The following is a 21,066-nucleotide window of genomic DNA, read 5'->3' as shown; positions in this document are numbered from 1 at the left end:
TTTACTATTTGTATTTATAGCTTCCTTTTCATATTTTTTTAAAAAAAGATGCCTGCAGTTACAGCATTAGTTTCAATTCCACTCTTCAATGTAAACGATGTCATCTTCATTCCAGTATCTAAAATATTTCTTCCAACGTTCTCTCCTTTAGTTATTTATAAATATTTTCATCATTTTTTATATCTTTTACTCTGTTGGAAACTTACCCTCTGCACTCATTTCCAACGTTCTTACTGGGCTTCTTTTTGTCTTTAAATTATTATTGTTATAGATCTAGAAAGATAATGCCAATCAGTGGTGGGATTTGAATTTTTTTTACTACTGGTCCTGTGGGCATGGCTTTGTGGGAGTGGTGTGGCTTTGTGGGCATGGCTTTGTAGGCATGGCTGTGGAAGGATACTGCAAAATCCCCATTCCCTCCCCACCCCACTAACCTGCTTTCCAGCTCCACTTTCCTATTCAAAGAAATGAAAGAAAATCGGCTGGGAGACAGGGGGCGAGGCCATCTTATTTGCCGGTTCTCTGAACTACTCAAAATTTCCGTTACTGTTCTCCAGAATCTGTCAGAACTGGCTGAATACCACCTTTGATGCCAATTCATACTCTATAGAATGCATTTTGGATATTTCATAAGTAAGCCTATATCATCACCTCTTTGTGTTTATTTATCTATTACACTTCACAAGATCAGGCAGTTTTTATTCCAATCTATTACTTCTTTTTTTTTTTTAGTTTTGCAAATTCACAGTCTTCTTTCTTTTCAGATGATAATTTATACTTTTTATCATTTACTTCTCTGTCACTCCAGGTTCAATTTTCTATACATTGTGACCAGATAGGTTCATAGATTTTGATCTCTGCTGCCCAGTGCTTCGGTCATTGAAACGTTTTGTGCTAATTCTTTTTAGTAAACTACAAAAGGTACAGACTGTAGTCCAGCCATCTTTATATCTATGTATTTTTAAATAACTACTATTGGTTCTCTCTTCTTATTACTAATATTTTTACATCTCCTGAGTCTGAGTACACAAAGATTAACGAGGTCTCCTGTGACACTTTGCAACCAACTTTCTTCTAAGATAGAATCCTGGTATGATGCAATATAATTGCATCAATGTGTATTGCAGTGAATCCTGTTGTTGCCTCTAAAAAGAATGTACAGCATTGTCATTGTAAAATTTTTAAAATACATATGTTAGATTTATATGTTTGTCATTTCTGGGCAGAACATCAGCCTACATACTGCATTTTTCGGAGTATAAGACGCACCTTTTTTCCTCAAAAAAGAAGCTGAAAATCTGGATGCATCTTATACATCAAATACAGCATTGTTTGCCTCCCAAAGCCCGCCCCCTTTGCCAAAATGGCTGTACATAGCCTTATGAAGGCTTTCAGAGAACTGGGAGCTGGGGAGGGCAGAAATGAGCAAAAAATGGGCTGTTTTGTGCCCCTCCAGCCCCAAGCAGCACTCTATAAGCTTCCATAAGGCTATGCATGCAATTTTTTTGACAAAAAACATGCCCGTTTTCTGCTCTTTTTTGCCCTTTCCCCACCCCTGCAGGAGCACTCTGCAAGCCCCCCCAAGGCTATTCATGCCTTTTATTTGAAAAAAAAGGTCTGTTTTTGCGAAAAATGGGCCATTTTTCAGAGGTTTGCAGAGTGCAACAACTTTTTTTTCCTTTTGAATGCTCTTTAACTGATGAGAATTACATTGATCAAGTGCTGTGCTAGCAGGAACAAAGTCTTAAGGCTTGTCAGTGATTTTCTTCTCCAGCACATGGATAAATACACCTGGAAACATCTACCTACCTACCTACTCTCTCTCTCTCTCCCTTCCGGGGGGTGGAGCTACAGCCAGTGCAGCTGGAGCATGTTTGCAGTAGTGCCTCCTGGTTTTATTTTATTTTATCAATTTTTAGTACTCCTACTCGATTCTTTTTTATTTAATTAACATTTTTTGGTGGAGATAACAGTGTAGAACATAATACAAACAAAAACTTTTGTTGCTGCCGAAGAATTAAATAAGCATGGGAAAAAGAAAGAAACGCCATGGCACCAGCCCAGGATCTCTCCCTCCAGTGAAGACAGCAAAACAACCACGAATTGAGGAGCTCTTTGTTGGCAAGAGATCTGTAAGTAAAACTAACCCCCCCCCCCCCATCTCCAACAATCTGGAGAGATTAGAACAGGACCGGCAAAAAGATATGGCAAATCAGCATTTACTAGACTTCTCTGATCTGATGGAGGGACAACTAAATGATTGCCAGCTCTTATCACAAACAACTAGTCCAACAACTTCCTTTATGGAGTCTAAGTTAAAGACTAAAAAGGCAAAGAACAACCAGATAATTCAGAGTATGGAGAGTTTACCCTGGGAAAATTCAACCGAGTTTATGGCAAAGCAATGCCTTCTCACAGCGCAAACGGTGGTTTCAATATTTGAACAATTAATTGCCATCCAACATGATGTAGAGTCATTGAAAAAAGATTTAGCTGTTTTTCTGCAAATGCAATATCGGGCCCCAAGAACTCCCACTAAAGTTCTGGCAGAAGATTTGATTAACTCCCATTTGCAGGATAAGGAAAAGGAAATAGAACAAAAGCCAGAGAAACAGTTAAAGAGACAGATAAAAGGAGACAGTCCTCTCAAAAAAACAGTCCCCCCCCACCAGACAAGGCATCGAGAGGAAAAGGTACAAAAAAGAAGAATTCAGGAAAGAAGCCCTCCCTCAATTACAACAATCACATCGCTCGCTACAAACACAAAGGATAGTTTTCAGAATCCATTTGAACAGACTTAATTATGGACGTTGGAATTCCAGAAGTGCAATATTAAATTCCCTAAGCCAGCTTCTTCACTGTCACAGGGGCATGATTGATCTCCGTGCTGTGGAGTGGTTACCTGAGGCCCCATATTGGAAGCGGATCCTTCTGTCTTTCAAACAGCCCACCATACTACAGATGTTATTCAAGATAAAGGCATTTTTAGCCTCCTTTCAAATCTTTCCTATCAGAGTCTTTGGTGAGGAAAGGGTTATCCCGTTAATAACTAACATGCAAGCCTCCAAGGCGAATGACATCACCTCATTTTCAACCTTGGAAAAGAAAGAGAATGATAGTGGGAGTCAACCAATCTTGCACGGAGAAGAGATACTTAACAGCACAGAAGCTGGCCTTATTAATGCTTTTGGTGCTCTCCCAAGGAAAGAACAAGACAATATATTATTCAAGCTATAAAATTTAAAGAAATCCTTATTGGTCACAATGGACACAGCAGAGCCACTTATAGACCTGGTTTCCCCAATAATTGAGCCTCTCACTTCCCCCCCAGAGGACAAGAGATTGCATGAATTCAAGATCATAGAAAATAGAAGCCAAGACCCAAAGGGGGTATTAGAGACCCCAGAAGAGATGGAGATGTTTTCATCCCTGTGTGAAAATTCCATGACACCTTCATCACCGCCAGCTCCAAACCAAGATACTGAGAGTCGACTCACGAAAGAGCCACCATTGCAAAGAATGAAAGATGACCTAATAACGCCTTGCCCTACAACCAGAGAAGAGGCTTCGGAATGGCAAGCTCTGCTAGCTGGTGCTAAAACCTCTTACCCTGAACAAGTTTCTCAAGAGTCTACACATGACCTAGACGGGTCCTCCCTATTTTTAAAGAAGACCAATTCAGTGTGCGATGACACCTCAATCCATGGTAACAGCCAGACAACTTCCCTTTGTATAAATCAAGTTTCCTGATGAGCTCCAAAAGTTGACCCACTCTCCCTTATAACCCAGAATATAGCAGGTTGGTCCGTCCCATCAAAAGACCAACTCTTTTTTGACTATATATCACAATTTGACATCCTCTTCTTGCAGGAAACCTGGGCCTCCGCAGAGATTCAGTTAGATGGCTATTGGGTCAACTCAATCCCGGCTGTCCCAAGCAAGGTGGGGGGGGGGAGAGCTAAAGGGGGTATTGTGACATTAGTTAATACATCCTTACATTTTAAATGTGTACCACTGCCACCTTTCCAGTCATGGGTTGTAACTACATTACTCTTATTTAAACAGGTGGAAATTTTGCTATTCAATATCTATATTCCTCCACTTAATAAGAATAATGTGATTAACAAGATTTGGGACAGCATATAAGATTTTATTCTTGGCTGTTCAGCCAAATTCCCCAAAGCTGCAATAATTGTAGGGGGGGACTTAAACACTAGGATGGGGCCAAATGATCAAGCATTATATAAGCAGTTTAAGATTCACTATGATGAAAATGTAACAGATGAATCTTTGCATGCCAGACAATTTAAAGACCCTAAAGCTAATCGGGCAGGCTTATGTGTAAGACAAATGACTGAACGTTTGGATCTGTGTATCCTTAATGGGTCCCCATGGGGCGATTTCCCAGCAGAATATACTTACCGGGGAGCAGGAAGAAAATCCACAGTTGACTACTGGATAATATCATATGACCTCCTGAAGTTCTTACAGAAGATAGAGGTAGACTCGCGATTGGAAAGTGATCATAATACAATATCCTTACTCTCACATTGCACCAGAATTCTCTAAGGGCAGGCACAGCCTACCTACCCAGGTTAGAAACTCAAAATACCCAGGTAAAAATTAAATGGAATGAGAAAAACGCTAAGGAAGTTACCAAATGGATGTTGGCCCCTGAAACCATAGAGTTACGTACATCCCTACTAAGAAATAACTGTGGGGGATCTTACCTAGAGGGGTTTGAATCCTTAATTGTAAACTTGAATTCGGTTCTCAGTAACAGATCACTAGCTCACCCCAAAATGCTAGTTACAAAAAATGGTTTGATAGAGATTGCGTTCAACTAAAAAAGATACATAATGAAGAATACAAGAAAAGTAAAGGTGCCCCCTCAGAGGAGCACACTTACTACTTAAAGCAGCTGAAAACACAATATAAGAACCTTCTAAAAGAAAAGAAAAGTGCGGCCCTGAAGGAGTCTTGGCATAGTCTAATTACGGCAGCCAGGACAAAAAATACATCCCTTTTTTGGTACATCACCAGGGGATTGGGAAAACCTCCCCTACCCCCTACAAATCAGGTTCCAATTCATGCCTGGGAAGAGTACTTTAGGGAGCTTTATACAGATCCTGACTATGTAACCAAGGAGAGCCAAGCTAGTTTGGACCACACTCCTCACTGCCCCCCAGTTACACCAGAAGAGATAGCCCGGTTGATCAGAGCCCTAAAGGCTAATAAGGCACCCGGAGCTGATAATGTCCTGCCAAAAATAATTAAAAAGAACGCCAGTTGGTGGGCTCCACTTTTAGCATCACTGTTTACATTTATAGACAATACAGGCCATATGCCTAGAGATTGGGGAGTAGCAATTATCATACCATTTTATAAAAAAGGGAATAGAAATGACCCAGGCAACTACAGACCCATTAGTCTTCTGAGCGTTATTAGTAAACTGTATGCCAAACACCTAAATTATAAACTTCAAGATTGGCTAATCTCAGGGGGGATAATCAAAGATGAACAAGCCGGTTTTAGAGAAGGAAGATCGACGGTGGATCATATCTTGGTACTCCACCATTTAGTACAAAAATACAAACATAAAAAAAATAATCCTCTCTTTTTGTGGCCTTCCTGGATTTTAAACAGGCCTTCGATTCAATATCCAGGATCACCCTCTGGGAGAAGTTAAAATGCACCACTATCGATAAACGCCTCCTCTTCCTCATACAAAAATTGTATGCTAATTCCACCCTGAAAGTGAGGTGCAATCCCCAAGGGAGTTTAACCGGCTCAGTAAGAGTACAAAAAGAAGTACGGCAGGGTTGCATCCTGTCCTCCTCCCTCTTCAACTTCTATATTAATCCCCTGATTGAGCTTTTACAGAACCCGAATTTCCATCCTCCTAACCTAGCACAACGCAAAGTGCCAATTCTCTTATATGCTGATGACACCGCTATCATTTCACAAACCCCCATAGGACCGAAGAGAGCAATTAGGGCAACACTCGGCTATTGCAGGCAAAACAAGCTGGTCCTTAACTTCGATAAATCAAAAAATTTAGTTTTTGCTAAAAGACCACGCCAATATTCCTGGCAAATAGAAGGATATAGTTTGGAACAGGTTAGAACATTTAGATACTTTGGTGTGGTTTTCCATTCACTAGAGACATGGAAGGCACACCTGGATCACACATTGCAAGTAGCCATTAGGTCCTCAAATGCAATCAAACATTTCTTTTATACAGGTGGAGGTCAGTTAGTACCTGCTGCCTTAAAACTTTTTGAGGCCAAAACATTGGCACAAATTCTTTACGGGGCACAAACAGGAATCCTTGCAAAGAGAGACTTGTTAGAAACCATTCAAACAAAATTCCTGTGAGCCATCTTAGCTGCTCCCAATGGAACTCCAAATGCCCAGTTAAGAATTGAGACAGGCATGCCTCAAATTCAAGTAAGAGCCTGGAAGTTGATGGTCATTTATTGGCTTAAAATGCATTTCTTTCCAGAGGGACTGTCCCCACTAGTGTTGACTGACAATTTCCCTTCCCCCTGGAAACAAGCAATTGATCACAAGCTAGGCTCTTATGGGCTTTCACCATTATTCTTAATGTCCCTAGGTTTTGAGCAAGCAAAGCAAGTAGTAATCAATAGAATGAGGGACATGGAGTTCCAAGAAGAACTAAATAGGTTGCCTTTCCACAGTAGGGACAGAATCAAACAGGATGTGTGGGAATCGGCAAGATATCTAAATGACCAAAACAAAGAATAGTTTTCTTCAGAGCCAGATTTAGCATTCTTCCTTCAGCACTCCTCCAGGGCAGGTATAAGAGAACACCTATAGCCGAACGCATTTGTATATGTGGTAAAGGAGAAGTGGAAGATAATTCACATGTACTATTACACTGCGAGCTATACAGAGCTTGTAGGTCTGCATATATTCTCTCCTTATTAGAGAGATTGCCAGGGAGGGCAGACAATTTTTATCTAGGCTTTCTCCTCCAGGACACTAACCCGGTTACCACATATGCAGTGGCAAAGTTCTGTGCTGCTGCAATGTCCATAAGAAAAAAAAATGGCTACGCTATAGTACTATCTTGTACCAATTATCTGGACATACCTTTAACAATCTTCGGACCGTAATGTTATTATCCACTGTTAATGTAAATACTGTTAATTATATTTTAATGTTAGTATTTTTAATATAGTGTAAAGACAAATGTATATTGCTGGTCTTTGACCGTAATAAAGATACTACTATTACTCTCTCCGTACCTACCTACTGTATTTCTCTCTCTCTATCCCTCTGCCTACCTACACACTCCCCTGCCTACCTACCTACTGTATTCCTCCCTCCCTCCCTCCCTCCCTCTCTCTCCCTCCCTTCCTCCCTACCTACTGTATTTCTCTTTCTTTCTCTCCCTCTCTCTCCCTATACCTACCTACCTTTTTAAAAAAAATTGCCTCTTCAAAACCTTGATGCGTCTTATACTCCGAAAAAATGGTAAATTGAAGTAATGAATAAATAAATATAATCCAAGAAACAGTGATAATAACTTACTATTTTAGCATTTCCTCTTGATAACTAAATCATCATCTTTGCTAGTAAATCATTGTATGCAAGCCTGGTTACATTTTTAACATAATGTAACAATATTTTGCTAAGTTATTCTGTCAAGGTTTTTTATTTTCTTGAAAGCATAATATAATTACGTTATACACACTTTTGGGGATAAAGTATTATTATAATAAAAAATAAAAATAATTTGTTTCCAGGTTACTTACATTATAGTTTTTACTTATTTATTTAACTTATTTATTTATTCCAGAGTAGCTTTCAAATATCAGAAAGTTTGCCTCCTAGCTTTCAAATTAAAAACATGACACTCCTAGAAAAAGTTGATGAAGAAGGGAACAACAGGTATAGCCATAACTTCTTAAAGTAACTGTTGAAGCCTTTGGTGTGAAGGCAGTTAGTGAATGTGCCAGCATTTTATCTTCCAGAATTTATATTGACTTTTCTATAGAAATAAATGGATACTCACCTTTTCTGTTGGAGATTGGTTTGGGACACGTTAAATTTTGTGATAGTATTCAGTTCTTTTCAATTTATTGCAATCTTCTACATATTTGCTAAACACTTGGTATTATTATTTTTAAATTATAAACCACGGGGGATTATGAAATTATATTATTTTTAATATATCATTGTTCTTGTTCATTCTTTTCTATGTAAGATTTTCCTAAAATAAGACTGGGTTTTATATTTATTTGGAGGAAGTGTGATAACTCAATTATTGTTCTGATTTTATTGTATGTTTTATCAGTTACAAACTACCTTAGATTCTTTGATAGAGCCATATACATTTTGTAAAAAATACATTCTTTAACTTCATGCCTACCCAAATCTGGGCTTCAAAAATCCCAACTGCTAGTGGAAAGCAAAGAGATATAGAAATTCTTATTCTTTGTGTACCTGAATTTTTGCAGCTCATATATTTTATCTATTTGTACCTCTGTTATATAAAGCAGAGATATATAATTATATCTCTGTGTGCTTCTAACAGTGTAGATAATCAGTTTCCTGTGCAAGGAATATCAACTGGGTGTCCAGTATATCCTACTATCAGCCCTCTCCAGATGTTATGGTGGCAACAGATGTATGCACATCAGTATTATATGCAATAGTAAGTATAAATAGAAAATGATTTTAATTAATACTCAGATGGAAGATTGATAAGTAAAACAATGTCTAGATTGGTTTTTTTAAATATATTAGTTTTAACCAACCAATTCTGAAATAAAAATACAGATTTGTTAAAGCATTTACTAGAATTATTGAGTTATAAAACTTGATTATTTAAGAGTACCGTATTTTCACCCATATAACCCGCCCACGCAAATAACCCGCCCACGCAAATAACCCGCGGGTTTTCCGGATCGTGTAAAATATCTTCCGTATACCCCGCCCACGCATATAACCCGCGACGAGTAAGAGAGAAGGGAAACAGCTGAGATCGGGGTGGGGGAAGAAACGGAGAAACAAGCCTGCGCAAGCTGGGGAAGAGGAAAGGAACGGAGGAGAAGGAAACAGCTGAGATCGGGGTGGGGGAAGAAACGGAGAAACAAGCCTGCGCAAGCTGGGGAAGAGGAAAGGAACGGAGGAGAAGGAAACAGCTGAGATCGGGGTGGGGGAAGAAACGGAGAAACAAGCCTGCGCAAGCTGGGGAAGAGGAAAGGAACGGAGGAGAAGGAAACAGCTGAGATCGGGGTGGGGGAAGAAACGGAGAAACAAGCCTGCGCAAGCTGGGGAAGAGGAAAGGAACGGAGGAGAAGGAAACAGCTGAGATCGGGGTGGGGGAAGAAACGGAGAAACAAGCCTGCGCAAGCTGGGGAAGAGGAAAGGAACGGAGGAGAAGGAAACAGCTGAGATCGGGGTGGGGGAAGAAACGGAGAAACAAGCCTGCGCAAGCTGGGGAAGAGGAAAGGAACGGAGGAGAAGGAAACAGCTGAGATCGGGGTGGGGGAAGAAACGGAGAAACAAGCCTGCGCAAGCTGGGGAAGAGGAAAGGAACGGAGGAGAAGGAAACAGCTGAGATCGGGGTGGGGGAAGAAACGGAGAAACAAGCCTGCGCAAGCTGGGGAAGAGGAAAGGAACGGAGGAGAAGGAAACAGCTGAGATCGGGGTGGGGGAAGAAACGGAGAAACAAGCCTGTGCAAGCCTCCGATCGTGTAAAATATCTTCCATATACCCCGCCCACGCATATAACCCGCAGGGGGGCGCTGTGCATGTAAAAACCGCATATAACCCGCGGGTTATGTGGGTGAAAATACGGTAGTTTTATTTTTGTTTGGTGGCTGATTCAGAGATATGCTTTATTATAGAGAAAAGTTATTACAAAGTGAAAATTTCCATCCCTTAGACTAACTGTATTTTGGGAAGAATTTTATTAGAAATGCAGAAGAATACAATGTTAAGACACACTCCCATATTTCCAGTTTTTTTTATGTAAAAATTTATCTTACCTGCACATTTGTGTCAAAGGGGAAATCACTTTACATGGTTGAAATTTGTCATATTTAGTGGCATGATTAATCTTATTCATGATAATTCAATGAGATTGAAGGAAAAAATAAGCCTTGCTGTACCTCCTCCTTTACACCTTCATATTTCTTCCCTGACCTTTACTATGTTTCCTTCATGAGCTGTACACCCTCCCCAATTCCCACCCTCCCTTGGAGACACACACCATCCGAAATTCTCATTGCAACTCCCTCATATCACTACACATTCCCTTATACTCTCTGCGCCCTCCTGAATGTCATCATACCTCACTCACATCCTTATATACCCTCCCTGAGCCTGTCTACACCTCCCTGGCACCCCCATGCACACTCATTGAGCCTTGCTGTACCCTGATCCAAATATATCTTCATTACTGAACAGTGGAAATTCTGGTCCTAATTGCCATTATACATTAGCAATGTATAATTGAGGACAGTTATCTGTCCATAATTTCAGTATTTCAGGCTGATTTTTAAAATGCCTATTTCAGCTATCAGTGCGAGATAATCTTATTTCATCCAGGGGAGATGGGTGCCTTTCTTACAGCAACTGATTTAAGTACTATGATGAGATTCTTTTGCTGCATATTATAGGTAGCTAACTAATATGCCTTACTTTTGAGAAGCTATTCATTATTTCTTTTATAGTCAAGCTGCACTTTCAGCACAGGAAAACCTCAGTCCTGAGTCTACCAGTCCTCCAGTTCCGGAGCCCTCAAATTCTGATTATGTTCCTGCAAATGAAGCCCCAGCAGCTCCAAATGTAGCTCCACAGGAGAATAGACCTATAAATCAAAATGTGCAGATGAATGCTCAAGGAGGCCCAGTCATAAATGAAGAGGACTTCAATAGAGATTGGCTGGACTGGATATACACATTCTCCAGAGCCGCTATTCTTCTTAGTATTGTATATTTCTATTCATCCTTCAGTCGCTTTGTTATGGTGATGGGAGCTATGTTATTAGTTTACCTGTAAGTAAATATGATATATTTATATCATAACATAATTTTGTGAATTTAAATTTGAAAAACTGGAAAAGTTTGAACATTATATATTTTGTTGTGAACTTCATCAGTTTAGACTCCCCAACACTCATTTTGAAAACAGATACATGGATTAGTCTGCAGGGTTTTTTAAACTTTTCTGTTACACAGTTAAGCAATTTACTATTTTATGAACATGGTGTAAATGCTACAGTTATTTTTCCCCCCATATGGTCTAATTTGGAGTACTTAAACAGTGTAGCACCATCACCTGCATTTAAAACACCCCTAAGATTAGTTTAGGAAAATCAGTGCATCTTCTCTTCCTGGATAATTGTATATTTAAAAAGATGGCTGTCTTGTTAGCAATCTATATATATACCTTCTTCCCTGGCTTCAGCTGATAAGGAGGAGACCTGTGGCTCAATTGCTAAGACGTTTGCCTAAGATGCAATACAGCACAGGTTCGAATCCCAGTAAGGGTATGGCTAGCTGATGAGAGCTAAATAGCTTGAAATAGATCTATACTAGTCTCCCTTTATTTATTTATTAGCACAAATAAAACACAAATATAACAAAAGCAACAGTAAAAACATTGGGTTTCTTTCTGTAAAGGGAGACTAGTATATATAGGGAGACTAAATAGATCTATACTAGTCTCCCTTTATTTATTTATCAGCACAAATAAAACACAAATATAACAAAAGCAACAGTAAAAACATTGGGTTTCTGTCGTGATGGACTCTTGTGACGAGCCGATTGACAGATAATGGAAGCAGTTAGCTTCCTCCCATAATTGGGGCTTACCAGGGGTTGTGACACTAAATATATACTTTCTTCCCTGGCTTCAGCTGATAAGGAGGAGACCTGTGGCTTAATGGCTAAGACGTTTGCCTAAGATGCCATACAGCACAGGTTCGAATCCCAGTAAGGGTATGGCTAGCTGATGAGAGCTAAATAGCTTGAAATAGATCTATACTAGTCTCCCTTTATTTATTTATCAGCACAAATTAGATAGATAGATAGATAGATAGATAGATATAGAGATAGAGATATTTTTCATACAAATTCATACAATTATCTAAAAAACAGTATACTTTTGCTACTGTATCTGGCTCATTTCAACTTGTGATTAGTCTGCATAGCAGCTGACATCCTTTCTAACTTCTGTAATACTAGAATCTAAAAATAATTGTGAATTTAAATATGAAAAGGAACCCTAAAAAGACTCTATGAACATGTAAGTTTACAACACATTTCTAAAATTTGAAAAAGTTAATTGGAATATCTATATTAATACAGAAATGGATCATGAACAAAATAAAAACTATTGTACCCATCATTATATAATCTAATTCTTCCAGTAACACTTACTAGTGGAAAGACAAACCATGAGAGTCTGAGGGATGAATAGTTTGCCTAAGTTTAGCCACTGAGTTCATAACTAAGGTGAGAATCCTGGTGCTATATATTAGAAAATCCATAAACTGAATTTAGAAGGATCTTAATCGCAAAGTGTACATAATGGTCAAGCGTTCAGTTAATTATATAATTTTATTTTAAAGTTTATTTAATATCTTAAATGCTTATTTTAAAAATATATAAAATGTATGTGATGGAATGTACATCTGCAGGGGCAATGGGAGAAAATTTTGGCAACACAATTTTTTCCAGAGAGAAGCCTGGATTAAGAGGCTGTGCAGTTCCAAGCTGGATGGGTGGTGGTGGTGAAAGAGGTTCAGGATAGCCACAACCTACTATCTCTGAAGATACTTCTAGTAGGTTAGACAGTTACAGCTTTAGTTTGGCAAGACTCTGTCCTTTAGAAGTAAGCTATCAAAAGATTGAACTCAATTGAATTTTTCTCTATCACGGAATCCTGATGATTCAGTGTATTTTTATATCTTTATTTGTTAGTAGACAAACTCCTGACCCATTAGGTTATCATTTCAGAGATATTTTCTTACCTAAACAGAGATTCAGAATGACCACCAGTGGTCAAAAATCAGTTCCAGAGCAATGTCTTACTTCCTCTTGGCTTCCCCATTGAATTTTCTTGTGGGAAACTGGCAGTGAGTGTTGGACATCTTCCTCCTCTCCTCTGTCCTCCCCTCCCTCTCCCCCTCTTATTAGTGGTTTTATACAAATTTAATTATATTTAGATTCACTGAAATCTACTGAACTTTTTAGTTTACAGTAAAATCTAATCCTTTGTTCAGTAAATATAAATATTTTTCATTCCTGAAAGCTGATCAATAAGTAACATTTATAAAATTTACAGTGAGTTGTCATGTGCTCTTCTAAATTAAAACAGAAAATGTTACTGCTTCTACGTGTTCATTTTATATGTTACATTTACTAAAAATATATAATTGAATTATTTTAACTTTACATCATGAAATTATATCCAATACATTTAATCACATTCAAAAATATCTATGTATCTGACTCAGGAATTCTACAAGTTGTACTCCCAACGCATCTGGAAAGCACAGTGATGGGGAAGAATGAGTTAGATGCTATTAGTCTTAACTGATTTATTATTATTTGTTGCTTTATATTATTTGCTGACCTAAATATTTTATTTCATTTTAGTAATTTTGTCAATGTCTTTTATAAAGGCACCAAGCTGGGTGGTTCCCATTCAGGCAAGAAGGAATCCAACAGCCTGCAGCAAACAATGCAGATATAAACCATGATGGTCAAAATGTAAATAATGCTGGTCTTGAAGAAATGGTAAGAGATGAATTGAGCAACACCACTAATTTTAAATTTAAGAACTACTTTTTTATGAGAGTTCAACTCTAAATTTAAGAAATAAAAATAAGATGATTTAATGCATGCTTAATAGAGAATAAGTTTTACTAAAATCAGAACTGAATAAATTTATTTTACATTGCAATGTCTGATTATTCTTTACAATTTATAAGCATAGTGTTGATTTGTCTATAATTTATCAAATTTGCAAAGAGGAATACATTATATTGGTATCTAGATAGAAGGACACATGTTTTCCAAGAAACTATAGTTTACAGTAGTTCTGTTAATACAAATTGCATTAAATAATTCAGTTTTTTTTTAAATATATATATATATATATATATATATATTTAATATATATATATATATATATAAAGGAACGTCTCATGGATGAAGGTATTGAAGAAGATAGTGGTGAAGACATTGGTGATGTCAATGCAGAACAGCCTCCTGGATTTATGGCTTCCGCATGGTCTTTCATTACCACTTTCTTTACATCCCTCATTCCCGAAGGACCTCCACAAGTTGGCAACTAAACAAAGGAGGAATTACTAATAGAACATGGAAGTTGACTCTGGGAGAGTGGTATTTTAAATATCATTATACATGTATGTATATGTATGTATGTATGTATGTATGTATATGTATATATGTGTGTATGTACACATGTGTATGTGTATATGTGTGTATATGTATGTGTGTATAATATATAATACACAAACATACTGTGTGTATGTATTTTATATATATATTACATATACACACACAGTATAAATATTCTGATCGTGCTGTACACAAATGTGGTTTCTTTTCTTTCAGCTTTCTCATGCTAATGAATATATTAAGCAGAAATGGACTAGTAAATTCTTTAGAAATATTTTTCTGTAAAGAAGAAAAATGTAAAAATTGGTCTTTCATGTTTTTGTTTTAATTGTATTAACTGAGGGTAGGAACCTGTAACTGGTGTGAAATGCCTTTTCTTCGAAGTGTTATTAAATTACAAATCTTACCAATAATAGTAGAAATAAGCTCCTTTAGAGTAACCCCCCCTTGTGTTGGAATCTTTATTGTTTCTTTTTAAAAAAAATTTTATATCAAAAATGTATATTGTGCTTACAGTTTTTAGCAATAGTGGCACATTCTCTAGGTTTTCCCACTTTCCTCATGATACTAATAATAAAGCAGCATTTTGAGGATAGTAGATAATAACTAAGTGCATTACAAACATTTAATTGATAAGAAAACTATTTTAAAAATAGTTCAGGACACACAGATGAATGTAAAAAGTTTTTAAATTTAGTTGTAGTATTGAGGAAACTAATCTGCAAGTCTTAAGTATTAATTTGCATGAGAAAGGTTCAATATTTCTGATACAAATCATAAAGAATGTTGTATACATGTTAACTACTGTATATTATTTATAGCAGCATAATCTAAATTACTGTTCTCGTGTGTGTAGTGATATTTGGGAGTTGGGCAGACATAATAGATCCAGAGGCTACATATATCAAAATGAGTAGCATCAATACAAGAAAAAATGTGTAGTTTAGGATTAAAATGAGATCTCTGTGCATTCTGAGCTTGGTTGTTTTTAAGTCAGTCTAGGACTAATAATATTACCTAGTTTAGGTAATGAAACGTTTGCAAGAAAACAACGAAGCCCAGTGAGCACTAAGGATATCTCAAAATGAACAATGCTAGGTGCAATAGTAATTTATTTAAAAATCAATGCATATAATAATCTAGAAATACAAATAAATAATGTATTATGGTAGATTTCATGATTTTTCAATGATTGGCCTATATCAAGGGTCTGCAACCGTAAACCCTCAACAGCCATTTAGACCTGTTTCCCATAGAAAAGGAAACACCGGGAGCCACAAAACCTGGGTGGGCATGGACAACTCTACATCACTCAATCCTACTCAGTGACATGACACACTGGCCATGCCTACCCAGATGGTCATTAGGGCAGAAAACTGGTTGTTAAACACCCGGAGCCACAAAACCCTTTTGACATCTAAAAGGATGTCAAATGATGTCTGTCTGTCTGTCTGTCTGTCTGTCTGTCTGTCTGTCTGTCTGTCTCTCTCTCTCTCTCTCTCTATCTATCTATCTATCTATCTATCTCACCCTACCTCTCTCTCTGTATTTTTTCTCCCCCCTCTCTCATCTCTTCTCTGTATCTCCCCCCTCTCAGTATCTCTTTCCCTCTCCCTCTATCTCCCCCTTTCTCCCTGTATATCTGTCTGTCTGTCTGTCTGTCTGTCTGTCTGTCTGTCTGTCTGTCTGTCTGTCTGTCTCTATCTATCTATCTATCTATCTATCTATCTATCTATCTATCATCTACCTACCTACCTACCTACCTACCTACCTACCTACCTACCTACCTACCTACCTATCTAATCTCTGTCTCCCCTCCTCTCTCTCCATGTAGGCTTGAGGCCTGACAGTATCTATCCCCCTAGCCCTCTCCCCCCCTCTGCATCTCTATGTCTGTCTCCTCCCCTCTCCCCACTCTCTGAATTTCTCACCCTCTTTCCCCCCTCTCTATATCTCTCACCCTCTCAACCTCCCTCTCCTCCCTTGTCTTTGTATCTCCCCTCTGTATATCCCCCCTCTCTCTGTGTGTGTCTCCCCCCTTCCCCCTCCTGATTCTGATTCTCTGGTGTTTCATCCAGGGGTTTTGCTGCCCGACAGACTGAATCAAAAAACGGTGGGCGGCTACTTCTAGCCTTTGTTGGTGCTGGGAGTACCTCGGATGCACTAAGTTTCACTGCTGTACAAGGCATGAGAACAGCTGGCAGGCCATTAGGTGCTCTTGCAGCACCTTGCGCAACACAGCAAAATTTAGCGCACTTCACAAAGTGGGAGACTGGTCCCGTCCTCCCGGGACCCATTATGATATGGGCACAATGCGACCTGCTCCACTCACCCCTAGCAACAAGATGAGTGTGGTGGACCCAGAGCAAATCTCTTCTCATGTCAGGCAAGTAGTGAGTGGGAGGGGAGGGGCAATGGGTGGGGTCAGCCAGTGGTGAGATCAGCCAGAACTGCTAAAAAATCTAACTACCGGCAGTGTGACAGGGAGTTGCAGGAGAGGGACGAAAGAGCTGCATGGTTGCTGATAGCCAGCCTATTCAAAAAAGTAATTCATTATAAAGGTCTCCAATTGAATGATTATGATGTGCCATAAAGTAATCAGTTCTTAGCAACTACTAATTTATGCAACCGTGTTTAAAATAGGACAATGTAAGCCTGGTGGTTTACATCTTAAGTAAATTCATTTAATTTTTTTTAAAATTGCTAATGTTCATTAAAATGTTAATTCTAGAAGACATTTTAATCCATTAGGTATAGTACAAATATCAAGACTGTCATTTAGTTGGCCCTTAGCGCTGTATATGCCATTAGATTCTTGATTTTTTTTTTACCTGCTTAAGATGAATTTGAGCGCCTACTAATTTTGATGGCAAAAGGCAATTCAATCCTTTCCTGGCCATTTTGGGTTGTCTGTAAAAAAAAATAGTTAATGGCCATAATGATAACTGTTTTGACATTGCACACAAACTTTGCGGAAGAGAAGGCTTTGGTTCTTCCTCTCCATATATTTTTTTAGTTACAAAAATAAACATTCCATCTTTCCTTATGCAGTGTGCTATCTGGGTACAAACATCTCTGTGCAACATCATTCCTCTTTTGCCACATCTTTCACATTCATATTAACATTTCCCTAAGTATTATAATATATTGAGCATTTAAATGCTATGGAACTCTTCATTTTTCTTCTTAATATCTTCTAGTAATAATATCATATCAACATTAAACATCATTATTCTCATCATACACATACTAACAGTTTTCATCTTATTTATAGCTCTATAGCTATAGTAGTATTATCTACTTATTTTTTAGTTTGCTTCATTTCCAAACTCCTTTTTTTCTCTCTCTATTTTACCATTGGTAAAATACTTCCCAAATCATATAATATTCAGTTTGCTCTTTCTCCTTAATTGCTAATGTTAATCTGTTCATTTCTGCACATTCTAATATTTTCCTTATCACCTTCTCGTCAACAAGAATCTTTACATTTTTCCAATGTTGCGCAAATACAATTCTAGCTGCAGTTAATACATGAATGATATACATTCTCTTTATTATAAATTTCAGGTAGAATTCTTAGCCGAAATGTTTCTGGCTTCAGCTTAATACATTGTTGTATCGTCTTTTCCAATCATGTCTTATTTTTTGTTCAATACTTCTTTGCCTCTCCACATGTCCACCACATATGATAATAAGATCTAGGTATTTGGTGGCACTTCCAACATTTAGCTGAGTTGTTTTTAAACATCTTTGTCAACCTTGCCGGTTGTAGATGCCATTTGTAAAACATCTTATGCAAATTCTCTTTATATGCAATTGACGTTGTTAATTTGTAATTCCTATCCCACAATTTCTGCCATTTATCCAATTCTATCATGTAGCCAAAAATTTTCGCCCGTGCTATCATTGTCTCTTTTACTTGTTCTTCTTCCAATTTTATGCCCAATAAGTAATTATATAGGTTTTTTTAATTAATCTTTCTTCTGTTCCTATTAGAATTTTATCTAACTCCATTAATTCTTTGTAAAAACTCTGTAATTAGCATCTTTCTCATATCTAGACTGTATCTACACATGAGAATACCAGGTTATATCAATCCCTTGCTCACTCATTTCTTCTTTCGTTTTAAGTTCCCCTTCATTCAAAATATCCTTATATCTGACAATGTTTTCCATATTAATAATATTTGGGTGGCTTCCATTGTTGAAACCAAACTGGTATCCCCAAATAATGTTCAAATTTTCCCTTCATTGTTCATTAATTTGTCTATTGGCTTCTTTCTCTCTCTCTTTTTTAATTTACATGCCAGCCATCTTCCTGGTTTGTTAGCATTTTCAAAGAAATGTTGTTTAACATTTTTAATTTTGCGTGCTAATTCTTCTTTCTCCATTAAACTCATTTTATGTTTCATTAAGTCCATTTGATTCTGTATTTCCTTTTTTGTGGATCTTTTTGTAATTCTGTCTCTAAAGTCTTATATTCTTCTAGTATTCTTTGTTTTTGTTTCTTCTTTCTATTTTGCTTCCCCCTGTATGTTATAACTAATACTCTGATATATGCTTTGGTTGTGTCCCATAAATTTCTATCCTCTTTGAAGAAAAAATCTAGTCCTTTCCTCCTAAAATGGATACATTCCTTTTCTTTTAGTATTTCTTGATTCAATGTCCATCTCAAAGATCTTTTTTGTCATTTCCATATAACTTTTATTGGGTTATGATCTGCCCAGTTGCTTGTTTCAATACTTATTTCTTTTACATTGGCTTTCAGTTCTGCTGTCATTCTATCAGACCTGTTTCCCCTAAAAAAAGACCTCCCCGGATAATAAGCCCAATTGGACTTTTGAACTCATACGCTAAAATAAGTCCTCCCCCCCCAAAATAAGCCCTCTTTAAAATATTTAAATGTATGTGCAGCCAGTCCCCCACCATTTCTTAGGAGGAAAAGGGGGGGTAACATGCCCCACGTGCCCCATATGCACTTGCCATCCACACAGAATGGCTTCATGGAGGCTGCTCCCGCAAACCCTAGTTAACTGCCCCCCTTCTCTTAGTGGCGGCTGCAAAAAGAGCGGCAGTCCCAGTGACGCTAGGGCTGGCAAGAGTGTGTCAGAAACAGAGACAGCACGTCCGGCCCTCTCTGGATCAGCTGCTCCATAGGCCGAGGTTAAGGGGCCTCCTGCACCTCAAAAATAATGTCCTCCCTGAAAATAAGGCCAAGTGCTTATTTCTGTCTTATTTTCAGGGAAATAGACATATTTTCAGGGAAATAGATATATCTCTGTTTGAATAAAATGAATATTGGTTTTTGTTGGAATGCATTCTCCAAAGTTGATGGAGACAGCAGCCATGCATGGGTTAACTCAGCCAGTAACCAATAGGACTGAGTCTATTGATTTGACATCATAGCCTCTGAGGAGTGTTCTCCCGCTTTTTTAGACTCAGTTCGAATTGGACTGGCTGTGCTAAATTGCTCTCCTCAACTTGATAAATACTTCAGATTCACTATCTGGAAAAGAATTAATTGGCTTTTTACTAAAGAAATAATTCCAAAAGATCTCCTGGCTGTGGAAGGCAGGGATTGTCATCACGACAGCGATTGCTCCTTGCTGGAGCGCAGGCTTCCACATCATCTCAGGATCGTCAGGAGAAGCGGCCACGTGAAGTTGGGCTTTCAGCCTCTCAGCTTCTAACTGCAGCTTTAATGGGCTCTTATTGCTCCTCACTGCCTGGCATCGGCCGTTGGAGGCTCCGGCCATCGTGCAGCCTTGCCGCTTGCTCAGCACCGCCTTAGGAGCCGTGAATCCTTCGCTGCCGCCTACAAGCCACTGCTGCCGCAAAGCTGCTGACATCACAGATCCGTCAACTCCACGGCATCCCAACAGGGCTTCTCATTGCCCTTTCTGGACTTCAGCTTCGCAGAACCTGGCCCATGGGCTTCTCAGCCTCGGCAGCCATTTTCTTTGGGCGCGAAGTGTCCTGGCAGCCATTTTGACTTGAGCTCATCTTCCTGCAGGGTTGTAAATACTGGCCATAGCCTCCAATCCCATTCAGGATCAGCAGGACCCTCCAGCCTCCCAGGCCCTGAGTCCAGCAATCGGACCTCCCAAACCCAGGGAAAAGAAGCACAGGCCTGCCCCAGATGCTCCAGCCAATGAGCCTCCTTCCAAAAGCCCAGGGTTTACTCAGGGGGCCACAGTTAACTTACCTTCAGAGGAAGGCTTCCCAGTTCCACAGGCACCACCTAAGAAGGCCAGGAAAAAAGCCAAGCACACAGAGCCACATCCCTTCCAGGCCCAAAGGCCTCTACAGGCTAGTCGTCCTCCTGAGTTATCATCTGTCTCTGAGGACAAGTTGTTTCCTGCAGCCTCCATCATTCAGCCTGAGGAAGCCAGAGGTACAGGCGACCTTGGGAGGGGATGAATCTAATGATGACAGGAGTCTCACCCCGGATGGGGAACTCTTGTCCCAGGTGGATGGTTCTCCATTCAGGCTGCTGCCCTACACTCCGGATATGGCCACTAACATCTGATGCTATCGAACGGGGCATAGTGGCGAGTCTTAAACAGGTCTTCTAACCATTCTATTCCACACAGGTTCTTCCAGTTCCAGGTGCAGACATGGTGACCTCTCAGCCTCTTCTTTTCACGAAATCCCTGGTA

At 38.8% G+C, this 21,066-nt stretch overlaps 1 protein-coding gene across 9 annotated transcripts in view; it reads left to right on the top strand.

Moving 5' to 3' along the window:
* Positions 1–21,066, top strand: part of HERPUD2 (HERPUD family member 2) — a 249,514-nt gene that overhangs the window by 9,109 nt on the left and 219,339 nt on the right. For 6 of the 9 annotated variants that reach the window (XR_015696384.1, XR_015696385.1, XM_087713074.1 and 3 more), the window contains exons 5-7: positions 8,564–8,683; positions 10,710–11,033; positions 13,667–13,781. Coding sequence is in view for 7 of the 9 variants with exons in the window: in XM_087713074.1 (XP_087569200.1) it covers positions 8,564–8,683; positions 10,710–11,033; positions 13,667–13,781 (559 nt within the window). In the remaining 2 variants the exon portion in view is untranslated. Of the gene's footprint in view, positions 1–8,563; positions 8,684–10,709; positions 11,034–13,666; positions 13,782–14,182; positions 15,580–21,066 lie in introns of those variants that run through there. The other 3 variants (XM_087713076.1, XM_014063647.2, XM_014063648.2) reach the window with 1 other exon arrangement.

The sequence above is a fragment of the Thamnophis sirtalis genome, unplaced genomic scaffold (genome assembly GCF_051295495.1).
Source record: "Thamnophis sirtalis isolate CommonGarterSnake01/CBP01778 unplaced genomic scaffold, rThaSir2_p1.2 scaffold_4, whole genome shotgun sequence".
NCBI classification, from domain to species: Eukaryota; Metazoa; Chordata; class Lepidosauria; order Squamata; family Natricidae; genus Thamnophis; species Thamnophis sirtalis.
Note: the sequence above shows the minus strand (reverse complement) of the source record. Positions and strands in the feature narration are given on the sequence as shown.